Source organism: Nothobranchius furzeri, chromosome 13, assembly GCF_043380555.1.
Source record: "Nothobranchius furzeri strain GRZ-AD chromosome 13, NfurGRZ-RIMD1, whole genome shotgun sequence".
Taxonomy (NCBI): domain Eukaryota; kingdom Metazoa; phylum Chordata; class Actinopteri; order Cyprinodontiformes; family Nothobranchiidae; genus Nothobranchius; species Nothobranchius furzeri.
Window position 1 is genome coordinate 51,812,552 of NC_091753.1, and position 13,365 is coordinate 51,825,916.

At 43.3% G+C, this 13,365-nt stretch overlaps 1 protein-coding gene across 11 annotated transcripts in view; it reads right to left on the minus strand.

Annotated features, from left to right (window-relative positions):
• Positions 1 to 237: 237 nt before the first annotated feature.
• Positions 238 to 13,365, minus strand: part of LOC107380046 (muscleblind-like protein 1) — a 61,748-nt gene continuing 48,620 nt past the window's right edge. The window contains exons 3-10 of one of the 11 annotated variants that reach the window (XM_070543597.1): positions 12,968 to 13,183; positions 9,724 to 9,963; positions 7,577 to 7,630; positions 6,689 to 6,746; positions 4,993 to 5,028; positions 2,636 to 2,727; positions 2,275 to 2,348; positions 238 to 467 (exon numbers count right to left, since the gene is read on the minus strand). In XM_070543597.1, coding sequence (XP_070399698.1) covers positions 2,292 to 2,348; positions 2,636 to 2,727; positions 4,993 to 5,028; positions 6,689 to 6,746; positions 7,577 to 7,630; positions 9,724 to 9,963; positions 12,968 to 13,183 — 753 coding nt within the window. In that variant the 3' untranslated portion in view covers positions 238 to 467; positions 2,275 to 2,291. Of the gene's footprint in view, positions 468 to 2,274; positions 2,349 to 2,635; positions 2,728 to 4,992; positions 5,029 to 6,688; positions 6,840 to 7,576; positions 7,631 to 9,723; positions 9,964 to 12,967; positions 13,184 to 13,365 lie in introns of those variants that run through there. The other 10 variants (XM_015951065.3, XM_070543599.1, XM_015951070.3 and 7 more) reach the window with 10 other exon arrangements.

A 13,365-nucleotide genomic window follows, 5' to 3' on the forward strand; every position in this document is an offset into this window, starting at 1 on the left:
AAGAATACTTAAAGAAAAGGAAATAATTGTGCATGCATATCAGTCATATTTATGTTTTTTCTCTCGCTAACCTCAGCTGAAACACAAGGTGCACCTGTGTGTAAACAAATGAACACGTTTAGGTCAAAGACCGACAACCAAATGAACGAACTAACTACACAAGTCATGATTCATGAACGTACCGATGTAGTTGGCCTTTCTGACGACTGCTAACATTCAAAATGTGTCTGGTGAACAAAAGTTAGTCGCCTCTGCAGAATGAAAGTCTTTAATACAATTATGTTATTTTCTGTTGTTGTGTGATGGTGTGCATGAACACCACATGAAAACCTTTCTGACCAGCTGTTCTTCCTCTTTTATCATGCAGACATTTTCCATACCGGACCAGATCTGGTTTTCTGTTTCGTCCTTTCGAGTGAAAGATGACCACTAATCTTGCACTCGACACCAGCCCACTCCAGTTTCGTCTGGACAGATGAACAAAACACACCAGATTACATGTGATGGACAAGATAAAACTACTAGTTGACAATGACTGTCCAATGAACAAATAAATAAAAATGCGTATAAAAGACACTAAAGCACATTTTCTGTTAGTGTGATTTTTTTCATAACATTTTTTCAAAGCTACAGTTGAAGGTTTAATATGGAACAATTTAATAAAAAGCCATATGTTTAAAAACAATACCTTCATGGGGGGGGTTTAGAGGTGTGCGGTACAGTATTTCCTTTAAAAGCTATATTTTAATAAATAAAAATATACATTAATTTTGACAGGCATGACACTGGGTTTATGTTTACGTCTACCAGCCAATAGAGGGCCCCAGACAGTCCGCTCGGCACAGCGAGGCTGGTACTGGAAAACTACGAACTCGGCATGTCGAGCAGCTGCTTTTGCACCCCATCCTTATCAGAAGAGGAGCGACCATGAAAGATCTAAAACCAGAGTCGGTTTAGGGGAAACCTGAACAGATTGACCCAAATAAAACATTTCACATATCAGCAGTAGATCTGGTATTCCGACGGCTGGACACCTTGTTCTGTGGTTGCAACTACAACCTCCACACACTAGATGTCGCTTTAGTGTTCATGTTCTATCTTTAATAAGAACGTTTAAGTCTTATCTGGAAAAGCATCTTGCTGAGGGAAACCTTTCATAACATTGACTATAATTATTTGGGCAATTTGTGAAGTTTATGAAAAAATCAGTACATTTATAAAATCTCAATAACACACTTAAGGGTATAATTAAAGTTCTGTGTAGCCGTTTAAAGCTTTTAATTAAAGAGCAAGTCACCCCCAAACCAACTTGTTTGCTGATAAACTACATAAGTGAGTGTCTACTTGTGCTGTAGACACGTGTATTCAATAATTTGGCCCTTTAGTGCATTTTAGTTGATATTTAAATATTCTGCCTAAAACTGTCAGTGTTGTGCCGTCTCCAGGTAAAAACTCTGCACTGCATTTGAATTTAATCGCTATTGGCTAAGAGGTACACTATAATGTTAGCTGGTACATCATGATGTCACAATGTCATTGTGAGCCAGTGTGTGTGTGTATTTGTTAGCGGCTCCGCCCTCTTAGTCTGCCAGACAACAACATTTATTGTGTTTGTCAAACAGGAAGTAGGAGTGAAGTAAAACTCTGTTAGGGGGTGACATGCTCTTTAATAACTTTAAGTGTGTGTCTGCTGGTAGAAGTTGTGGTTGGGGGTTCTGACTTATGTTGGACACTGGTAGGGGGCTCCTCAAGTAAAAGGGTTTGGAACTGCAGGTTTAGACCATCCCACCAATCACATTTGAGACAGTTTATTCAGACTGCGTGTGCGTGTGTGTGTGTGTGTGTGTGTGTGTGTGTGTGTGTGTGTGTGTGTGTGTGTGTGTGTGTGTGTGTGCGCGCGTGTGTGTGTGTGCTTGTATTTGTACCTTTGTGAAGACTGGATTTGGGATATTTACTAACCTTTTTACGACCGATGGTCCTTGTTAGGACCAAAACCCGGTCCTAATATGGAGTACTCCCTAGGGGTGAGGTTTACAGATGAGATGTGAATTGAGTTTTTGTTACAGATAACTTTAGGAATACACTGGTTAGGGTTAGGGTAAGGGTTTGGGTTAGGCATAGAGGACCCACTAAAATGAATGGAAGTCAATACAAAATCCTAACATGGGTGTGTGTGTGTGTGTGTGTGTGGGTGTGTGTGTGTGTGTGTGTGTGTGTGTGTGTGTGTGAGAGAGAGAGAGCATGTGCAATGCTGAGAAAGGAAGCCGTACATACGTTTCTGCCCGAGACTCCTACATCTGGGTCACATACTTGTGACTAGTCAGGTGGTCTGCAGATATTATTGGAATCTGATTGAAAGGAGACACAGAAAGGGAGGGGGAAGGCGGTGAATGAATACAGTGAAATAAACAGATGGATCTAATGAAAGCAGAAAGGGCACTGCAACCAGCAACCTGATGTTGAAGGTAACACCTGATGTCCAGACATCCAGCAGAGACTAGGGACGAGCCGAGTTCGCTTTTCATGCATTTTTCATCAGGAGCCACGTCAGAATAATGTCATTAATACAACACACTAGAGCAGGAGCTCATACCGGATGTGAAGAAGAGAGTGAAGAAGCAGGAGAGAAGCAAACCTGATTGGCTGATGCTGTTGCAAAGGGAACACTTGTGGCAGATGTGGTGGCTGCAGACACAGTGGCTGGAGAGGCACCGTGCATCATGGGTACTTGAAGGAAAGATCAGACAGGCATTTGAACCAGAGAAGGTTTTTTTTTTTTACATCCTTTTCATGTCTGTATGTAGGCTGCTGATAAACATGAGAGATGATGCTATTAACATTTTTTTCCTCGAAGTTCCAAAATGAATAATGTTTGGTTTTTGCTCCTTTTAGGAATAGTTGAGTGGCGCTGGGGGCGTTTCTACGAGCCTTTTCCTGGTGACTGAGAACCAAGCCACCTTCCTTTACATCTACTCTACATTAATTTGAGTAAAAAAACAGTTAATGGCAGCTATGAAGGGTGGAAAAAACTCATTTTGAGTGGAAATGTTCTGAATCTTGCTTTGATAGACTTTCCAATGCTCTCTACGAGTTGGAATAGGCTCACAACCTTAGGCTGCATAAAATACGTAGCTTTGATTCACATGACAAAAAATGCAAAAAGGATCAATCAAAATACTACTTCAAAGGGTTCAAAGGAAGGGCAACTGGACTTCTTTGGTTTCTTCCAGTTGTTTTGGTTTTCACCTGAGGAGCTTTGCCAGTTCTGACTAGAATATGGGATAGTTGAGAGCCGAGCTTGTAGCCATCTATTGTTTCTTAGTGGTGTCTTCTATGCAGTCCAATGCAGTGAGGGCTGTTCTGACCTTTACATTGGGGAAACTAAAGCTTCGTTTATGCTTGACGCGTCCACGAGGTTCGCACGGCTCCGCGCGGCAAAATTGTGTCATTTTAACAACCACGCCCCTCCACCTGGCTTCCGCACGGCCCAAACTTTCCGCACCAACCACGCGGACGGTCAAACACGGAAAACATGGCGGACTGGCAAGAACTAGTATGGCAGAGGTTTGTAAATACAGACATTTGTATGATTCAGCTCTCAAAGATCACCGTGATCAACATGTTGTTAATAATTCTTGGAGAGAAATAGCTCGCACTGTCGGAAAAGATGAGGACGCTGTTAAAAAATGCTGGAAAAACATGAGGGGCCGATATGTGGAGGCAAGGAAGGGGAACAAAGGGAAAAGCGGTGATCATGGTGGAAACAAGAACACTCCACCAATTCTAAAAGAGCTGAGTTGGCTCTCAACTTTCATTAACAACTGTTATAAACAACAGTAATTTCTACTTCTACCATGGTGTAGTGTTGGATGCATGCCGTAGAGCTCCATGCTGCCCCCTACAGTTTGGGAGAATATTGGCTCACCGCAGAGACAAGCTGCATGAACCATAAACGCTGCGAGTTGTGAAGCGCGTTCCATCCGCGAGCCGCATCACCAAGCATAAACCAAGCTTGAACAGCAACTACACAAGCACATGGCACAACACAGCAGAGCCACCTCTGCAGAGGAAGACTCTGCGGTCCTTTTACACCTGAAGGACAAGGGACACACTTCTGAATCAATTTCAATTTCCCTCTGGGATTAATAAAGTATTTTTGAATTGAATTGAAGATGACAAAGTACACATTCTGGACAGAGGATAGATGGTTTGAGAGAGGAGTAAATGAAGCCCTCTATGTCAAAAGAGAAAGGCCGACATTAAATAGAGAAAACCTCAGGTTTCACTTTTCCAGCACAGTAATGCAGCGCTAAACCTAATTCTAAAAACAGTTTCAGTCTAGGTAACCCCCCCCCCCCCCCCCCATCAAGGGGCAGGAAGGAGGGGTATTCATATGTAGTTTCAGCTCCTTAAGAAACAACAGACAGCTAGTTTATAAGCTTGACTCACTCATATTCCAGTCAGAATTAACAAAGGTCCTCGGATGAGAAGCAAAATATCTCCAAGACACCAAAGAAGTCCATTTACCTTCAGTAGAACCCTTTTGAATTACCATGACCTGGATGACTGAGAACCTTCTCCAGCAAATAGAAATATTACCTCTACCGCTTCTTTGCACCAATAAACATCGACTCATGCGTACATGGCATGTCTAACGAGACAGTTAAACGAGGAGCTAGAGAGGTTAGAGAGCTCGAGATGGACGTATGATGAAGCAGGGGGATTTTGAACTGCAACAAGCATTAGGTGACTGGCGAACGGCAGGGCGAAAAGAAAAAAACACTGAATGACAGCTATGACAAAACATTTCCAATGGAAGCTACAAAATTAGAGTGCAATTTAAGTTTTATTAGCCCAAAAGAGATCGGATGTCCCTGTTTTAGTTCAAATTCAAAATTTGCAAAGTGACAAATGTGCTTGTATCACATGAGTTAAATGAGACAAGAGAGACCAAGATATACTCAAAGATAATTAGGGAAAGCTTGCACCTACCAACACTTGTTGCAGGTGTCATGCACAATATCGAGCCTGCCCATCATGCATTGCAACAATCGATCAGAGTGATTAGGGGGGAAGGGGAAAAAGTGTAACAGAGTCAGACAAAACTGAAATGATCTTCGATGTAAGCAAACAGTTCTCTGAGCACATCATCGTAAGCGGCACAAGTAATTCCATGAGTTAACTGGTAATCTGATCCAAAACATACAAATGAAACTTTATCTGTGGCCTCGATTTCCCATCAGCAATCGTTTGTGCCATGAAACATTTGAATGACCTCCTTTTTGAATCCCTTATGTGTGTTGTAGTGACCTGACAGCCCAGTAAAGTGAGACCTACTGTATGATGAACTGCGGGGAATCGATGGCAGGCTATTCTTAGGCTGTCGGGTGAGAATACTGGCCACAGTGTAAGATGACTCTGCAGTGCCCCAAGAAGAGTACTTCAAATAAGCTGTCCTTGTCTATGTGTCTTTGAGCATCGTATACACGCACATTCTCCAGGGGAGGATTGCTGTATCAAGAGGATGCATCCTCCTTGATTTTAAGATGACTCTTTTAAAGTCCCCAATCGATTCTTTTAAATATTTTTTTGCCAAACGGTGACATCTGTTCCTCATCCGGATGTTGGAAACTCTGGCTGCTCTGATTATCTGATGCTCTGATTTTTGAACACGATACATCAAGCGCTTGAAGGTGCGCGAACCAACTCTCAGAGCAGATCCTTGAAAATCCTTGGTGTGTTCTTGCTGTGCGTTATTTCTAATTCCATGTTGTCGTTCTTTTTTAAAACACAGAAACAGTTTTGTTACCTGTTATTGACGCTACAGTTTCGCCGACGGCTGCCGGCTTCTTCAGGCTGACGCTGATGGTGGTGCGTCACTTCCTTCTCCGTTTATCTGCGGGCAGCAGAGGACGTCGTCGCCCTCTACTGCCCGCTCTCCCCTCTCCGACGATGCAGTCCCATGCGTGGTCCAGCGTGTAAACTCCGTCGTCCCTGTTCATGGTCCCACATCCACGTCTCCTTATCTCGATTGCTCCCTTGATCCATCTTTTGTATTTTTGTTGTTCAGTGGTTATGATCCGTGTGCTGTCCCAGTCCATTATATGGTTTTCTCTTAAGCAATGATCTGTTACGGCTGACTTTTTTTATTGTACTTTCTGCTTCTTATTTTGCTGCTCTTGTGTGTTTTCGATTTCAACACACGGATCATAACCACCGAACAACAAAAATACAAAAGATGGATCTAGGAAGCAATCGAGATAACGAGACGTGGATGTGGGACCATGAACAGGGACGACGGAGTTTACACGCTGGACCACGCATGGGACTGCATCGTCGGAGAGGGGAGAGCGGGCAGTAGAGGGCGACAACGTCCTCTGCTGCCCGCAGATAAACGGAGAAGGAAGTGACGCGCCACCATCAGCGTCAGCCTGAAGAATCCGGCAGCCGTCGGCGAAACTGTAGCGTCAACAACAGGTAACAGATCCTTGAAAAACTTCTGACCTAATTTTTTCTGCACCTTCCACCAAAATTAACAATCTTGCGTTTATACAACCAGTTTCATGCAAGTTCTTACAAATAAACACAAAGAGCCATTCTCTGGTGGTAGCAAAACATAAACCAGGGAGTGAAAAACACATCGTGTGACGGGCAGTTGTAGATGGATTAAGGAAGATCAAAGCCTCACCTGACGGTATGAAGGCAGCCTGCTGCTGAAACTGCATGTTGGCCAGGGCCTGTTGGTACTGGAATACACCAGCATTGAACATAGAGTTGGCACCATTGGCTTTTTCAAGTGCAGGTCTCTTTGGTAAAGGAGGCAAGACAGGAGGGAGCCCCTGATAAGGGGAACGCCACCAAAATAAAGGATGGGAGTGAGGGGGAAACAAAAGGATGGTGTCGGTGACATTTACAACAGAGAAAACAAAGAATCCCATTAGGACACAAATTCGCCCTTCACCATAATGTTACCTCTAATAACACAGGACCACATTACAGCTGTCAGAGCAGGAGAGGGAAGCTAGCTGACAAAATGGGACTTGTATCTAGCTAGACACACCACATTGTATTAAAAATATCCTACATTATTTTAAGCTAACAAAATTGTAAATTACCATACAGGATAAGGACTGTCTCTTATAAATAAAACGCTGATGATACAAGAAGTTAGACCATCAATAGAGGTGATGTAGTAAGAGAAAGCTGCACTGCCAGCTCCACTATCAGCCACATTAAGATGACAACTCTAAAAATATTACTCATGCAGTATGGGAAGGGACAAAAACATGCAAAGGCTACCATCCTTTATGTTTTTAGATGCTAAAATATTCCCCAAGGGTAACTGTGAAGGCTCGCCAAGGGCGATGAACTGGCGTGAAGACATAAGTTTATTATTTAAGACACTTACTTGATTTAAAATCAAGGTGCAGTAAAATCCTTTATGGAAAAACCATGTACTGCAGTCAGTTCATTGGCACTCAGCGTTCCCTCAGTTCAGGTCAGTTAACTACATCATTCACATGTATGTATCACACCATGGCTACATGCCAAGCTAAAAGGTGAAAGGTCATAGTACCGGGTCAAAAGTTGAGTTGAAGGGTCGCTTCAGTGATTTGACAGCCGACTGAGTCTTAATTAGCAGGCAGCGAGCACATGATGGCAATGGGCCAATGGGATTCAAGCGCAATAACATAAACCAGCAAGCAGAGGTGCATCATGGGGGAGGCAGCAGTGCAGTGTGGGTTGAAAAACAAACAAATAAAAAACAAAATCATTGGAATGCAGTATTCACCACTTACAAGACTAGGGCATGCACATAGGGTTACTGAAAAGAAGTCTGGTTGTTGGAGGAGAATAAAATTTCAATAAATTACTACTTTAAATGAGGCACAAGGTCAGAGAGGAAGGTTCTCTATTGCCATGTTTCCATTAAAGGAGTTCTGGGAAATTCCTGGGGGTTGGGGTTGGGGGGGGCATAGAAACTACACTGTCCTCTAAGCCGTGTCAATGTACAAATACACTATATATATACTATATATACACTATATACACTCAGCGCTTTGTGATTTATATCTGTGAAAGGCGCTAAATAAATAAACTTTGACTTACTTAGTTACTTACTATATATATATATATATATATATATATATATATATATATAGCTGTACTGTGTTATAATGTAGTTCAGAGGCATGGAAATAAATCTTTTAAACAAATTAGCTATTGCAGCTTTAACAACAATAAAAAGTTATTCTTTATTAAATCACGCCATATTTTAATCCGTTCACGGGATCAGTAGAGCATCTGTGTGATGTAAAGAGGGCATTCGATGACCACAAGAGGTATTTTAACGCAGCGCTGTTGGAGACCACAAAGCAGCGTACATTTATCTTTGGTATAGTGAGTTAAGAAATTAAACTTTTAAAGCTGCATCAATGCTACTCATTTCCTTTTCTTTGCATTCTGCTTCACCGGCAGCTTTACCAATTTTACAAATGCCGGCTGTTTGGAAACGTCTACCGATGCCATTTCCTACTGGCGTACAACCAATCGGCATGAGTTGACCACAAGCCCCGCCCTGCAACTCTACAGCATCGCTTCGCAGTACAGACGCCAAGGCAGGTCCATGGCTGGTTGTTGAAATGGCCCAGAATGTGGTCCTTTTTGGCCGGTCTGGTAAAACGGAGACGCGCAGGCTGTGACGGTCCATTGAAATTACCCAGAACTTCCATTAGTGGAAATGGGCCTCATGTGACCACGCCTGTTCAATTCAGGTTAAAACGTGCCTCCTTGAACAAGCTGCTTTGAAAGGCTAAGCCGAATTTCTGTGCTTCTGGGGGACAAAGTCATGTTTTCTGGGCCTACATTAAAAAGTTTGACTTCGAAACATTAAAACCAAGACGTTCTGCTCCTGTTTTCAGTTTTGTTTGACGCTGCTGAAGCTTTTTAACATTACACCACTGTTGGACAACTAGAAAGACAAAATTCTGATGCTCCCCAACTAGTTAACAAAAGATGGTTGCTTTATTTGAGCTACGTAAAGAATAGCGCCATAATATCACATTCACTTATTCAGATACATACATATATAATTTAATTAGGCAAACTTGTAAATATTGTGTAATTTTTTACCCTGTTATTTTGTTGGTTTACTTTACTTTTCTAAGCTTGCGCAACACTAAAGTGTAATCTGAACACAGGATGTAAATAACTTTTAAATGACATTTCAGCTTGGATTTAATCCAGTAACACTTGAATCGAAGGATATAGACGGACTCAATATTAATAAAGTGGAGAAAGGCTTAGTTTAGATTACCTGAATAATCTGAATTTGTGTGTTACTAGCTAATCCTCTTGTCTCGATTACCTGTGACACAATGTCATCTGCAGGATTTAGCCGAACAGAGCCTTAATGTGTCCCCTGAGAGAGCAATCGCTGCACTGCAGGAACAAGATTAAACTGAACAGTGGTCTCTGCACAGTTGCCTTCTCAGCAAATATTTTTTTTAGTGCAGGCTAAATATTGACTGAACAGCAAATTATACAACTAACAAAGCAGCAAAACAAGCAAAAAAGAGGAGCAGGAAGCTCAGTCACAAACTAGCCTGCTCCCAATGAAGCTCACACAAACGGTCCATTTAAGTGGTTTGAATCTAAAACAGAGAAGTGTGATAATCTAAGGTGTTTCTTTGTTGATCTTGCAAACGGTGGACCGGTACCTACCAAGGCCGCCGCAGCAGCCGCCTGGTTGACTTGGTGTTGGGCGGCTTTGATTTTGGCCTGCAGATGAGCTGGGGGGTGAAAGTATTTGCACTTCTCCCTCGAACAGCGGCCCTTTATGTAGTCCATACACACAGTGACTGTGTTGTCGTTGGTGTCAATCATAGTGCTGTCTGCCGGGTGGGCAAAGCGACAATCGTTCTCCCCGCGTGTGCAGTTGCCTCGCTGGTATTCCCGGCAAACCTGGATCACAAACAAAACAGCAGGTACTTTTGAGCTGAGCTGGGGCGACGATGGCACAGGAGTTAAGTGTTCGCCCCGTAATCAGAAGGTTGCAGGTTCGAGCCCGGCTCAGTCTGTCGCTGTCGTTGTGTCCTTGGGCAAGACACTTAACCCACGTTGCCTGCTGGTGGTGGTCGGAGGGACCGGTGGCACCTGTGCTCGGCAGCCTCGCCTCTGTCAGTGCGCCCCAGGGCAGCTGTGGCTACATCGTAGCTCATCACCATCAGTGTGTGAATGTGTGAATGGGTGAATGACTGTGTTGTAAAGCGCCTTGGGGGGTTACAGGACTCTAGAAGGTACTATATCAAATACAGGCCATTTACCATTTACATTCACGTGGACATGTGCCCCCGTAGAGTCACGGGAAAATCAATGTTTACCAGCAATTCAGTCACAAAATGCGCATCATTATCATTAACCCTTTGATGCATAATGGTCACTACAGTGGACAGGAACTCAAAATTGTTTTTTTTTTTTTTGCTACTAAGCACAGCTGTTGAAGACTTTCTTGCATTTGAGCCCCTCCATTTGGACTTCAGTAAGTCAAGCCAACACATTTCATGTTCAGAATGCACGCTGTCCACTGAGGTGGACACGTAATACAGTTTTTGTAAATTATTAAATGTTATAAACATATTTGTTGACATTTTTTTCATTCACACCTAAAGATGAATTAAAAAAAGTTAAATAAATCATGTTTGAAGATTTCATAATTCATGCACCAAAGGGTTAAATCCAGCGTTGCATTCCATCTCATCAACAGAAGGGGGCAGCACCTGCATGAGCAGTTGGAAACTGAGCATGATCCTGTTGGTTTAGTGAGGCCCGTGGGAAATAAGAGGCTGGTTACTCTGAAGGGAGACTTTAGCTGACGCAATAACCAGAACACGCATCGTAAAAATAAAAAACACAAAGCTGTGTGCACATTAATAATGAGGCAGCATCACTTCTTCTCGACTTGCCAGCGTGTTTCTGCATTTCAAATGCAATTCCTCGCCTAATAAAGTCCATTTTTATGATAAGTTGACCCATAAGTTACTGTGAGGGAAGTAGCCAGGCCGGTTTATCAGTCTTGCTGTCTTCACGCAGCAAGAAAGCTGATTTTGATGAAGAGGAGCCACCAGACGAAAAGTCATCAGCTCTGCTTCTGACAGGACAGCTGATCATTCACCATCTCTGCTCGGTGTGAGGACTGAGGTGGGGTTATCTCTGTTTAGTACGCCCCTCTCACTATTAACACAGATCATCAGGAAGCTACAAGAGGTATTTGTTTCCCTCCTCCTGCTCCCATTGTCACTGATGCTGGGAGAGAGATGGCCTTGTTGTTAGGCAGATGTTGGCGAGTGGGGCGAGGGAGGGAGAAAAAACAGAAGATATTAGCATGGTTGATGAATAAAGAGAAGAGGACTGACAGATGGGGATGGAGGAGACAGAGGTTATGCGTAAATTAGACAAGCAGGAAACGATTTAACGGCAGCGATTAGACACCCGGGGGGCCCGCAGGTGTGCACATTTTATTTAAGTTGTACATTAAGTTAAACACTAAAAGGAATTTACTGGTCAAGCGGATAAAGAGCACTTTTTTTAATCGTGTTTCCACGGAAACTGTCCCTCAAGGGTATTTAAATCGCCACAACCGCAGGTGAGCAACGTATGATTTAAGGCGTGCAGAGATGCTGCAGAAAATAATAAAACATTAAATAAAACAACAAAACAAAAGAAACGAACACAGAAATATTTCTAAATGAATCCATGAGCAGGATTCAGGAGTTCTGGGCTGTCCGTAGCTTATCCGACTGGTATGTGTGTCTGTCTGCAGAATTCCCTGTGCTTACTCTGAATGACACCCACTTGAAGCTGAAATATGCCAGGCACTTTCCTCTCGGTATTTCTAGCAAACCTTGCTCCAAAAAGGAAAATAAAGAGTCTCGGTTTCACTTTTTTCCAAATGAAGGAAGTTAAGCACCAGCCCCGAGTGGACAAACAACCACTGAGCAGATTATTTTTGCATTAGGCTCATGAATATTTCACCTCCTGTTCTGGGTCTATCAGATCTTACACTAAAGACTCAATCTTTAACCAGACAACTGTTTTACTCCTCAGTTTGAACCGAGGCACGTGCACCTCTACTAACAACTTCTTCTTGTCTGAAACCCAATCATGACCATTTCCTGTACTCCCATCTTCTTTTGTCTCCTTGCCCCATCCCTCCTCTGATGACCACAACAGGTCCACAGATTGATTTCCAATCCCTTGCCCCTTTGCATTTCTCTTTCCCGTCATTAACCCATTCCCTCGCGCTGCATGTCGTTCCCTCCTTCACCGCGTTACCCCGGCTACCAAACATTACGGCTTAAATGCAGCCTTCCCAACGATCCTGCACGCCTCCTGCCTGCCTCCAACGATTTCCCCATTATGCCGCTGCGAGTGTTTCCCGAGCGCAGCTACATAATGGATGAGATTGACTTACTGTCCAATTAGCAGGCGAGGGGAGGGGCGCTCATCAGGTTTCAGAAGGAAAGATTTAAGAAAAACAAACAAAATAAAACTTGAATTTGTGCCAAACCGTGTTGTCTTTCGCCTGTTGATGAGGACGATGTTTGTAAAGAGGTAATCTCATTACTACGTCTGTCTGCTTTAGTCAGGCTGATGACTGAGTTGTGCTAATAATATGTAGCTGCTGTGGCAGAATCTGTGTACCAGACATGCAATTAGGGACTACAAACAGAAACTGTTGAGGCAGGAGGCTGCAGCTCCGTGCCTTTAATATTCAGACACGGTCCACATGCCAAAGCTCTGTTAGTTTGTACAGTTTAGAGAATAAAAGATGCATTTACTAGAGGTTTCTTAATCCGTGCCTTTAATCAGTGAATGGTTTGGAACTAACAAACCAATTATACAAATCTGTGTGATCGTCGAAGAGAGATTCTTCGTGGGGGGGGGGGGGGGTTCGTGTGTGTCTTACCTCCAGTCTGTCTGTCCTCATGAGTTTCTGTGCAGCAGCAGCGGGGACAGGAACGCTGGGGTTGCTGGTGACCAGGACAGGAGTAGAGGGCAAGATGTCAGCGGGCATTAGGCCAGGCGACACGGGGCCAAGGTAGGGGTTAAATGCAGCGGCCGCTGCTGCAGCGGCAGCAGCATTGGCGTTGGTGGCAAGGCTGGGTGTGACTGAAAACATTGGCTGCAGAGCACAAGCAGAAACCATAGGCTGTCAAAATCCAACAAAACGACCTCACAGCATTGGTTTTGCACTTAAAGGGATTTTTCTTTGCCATTTTAAGGCTTTTCAGTATAAAATCTACATGTCTTTTCATGATTTATGATAACAATTGTAACACCCAGACATGAAGACATGCATGAAAA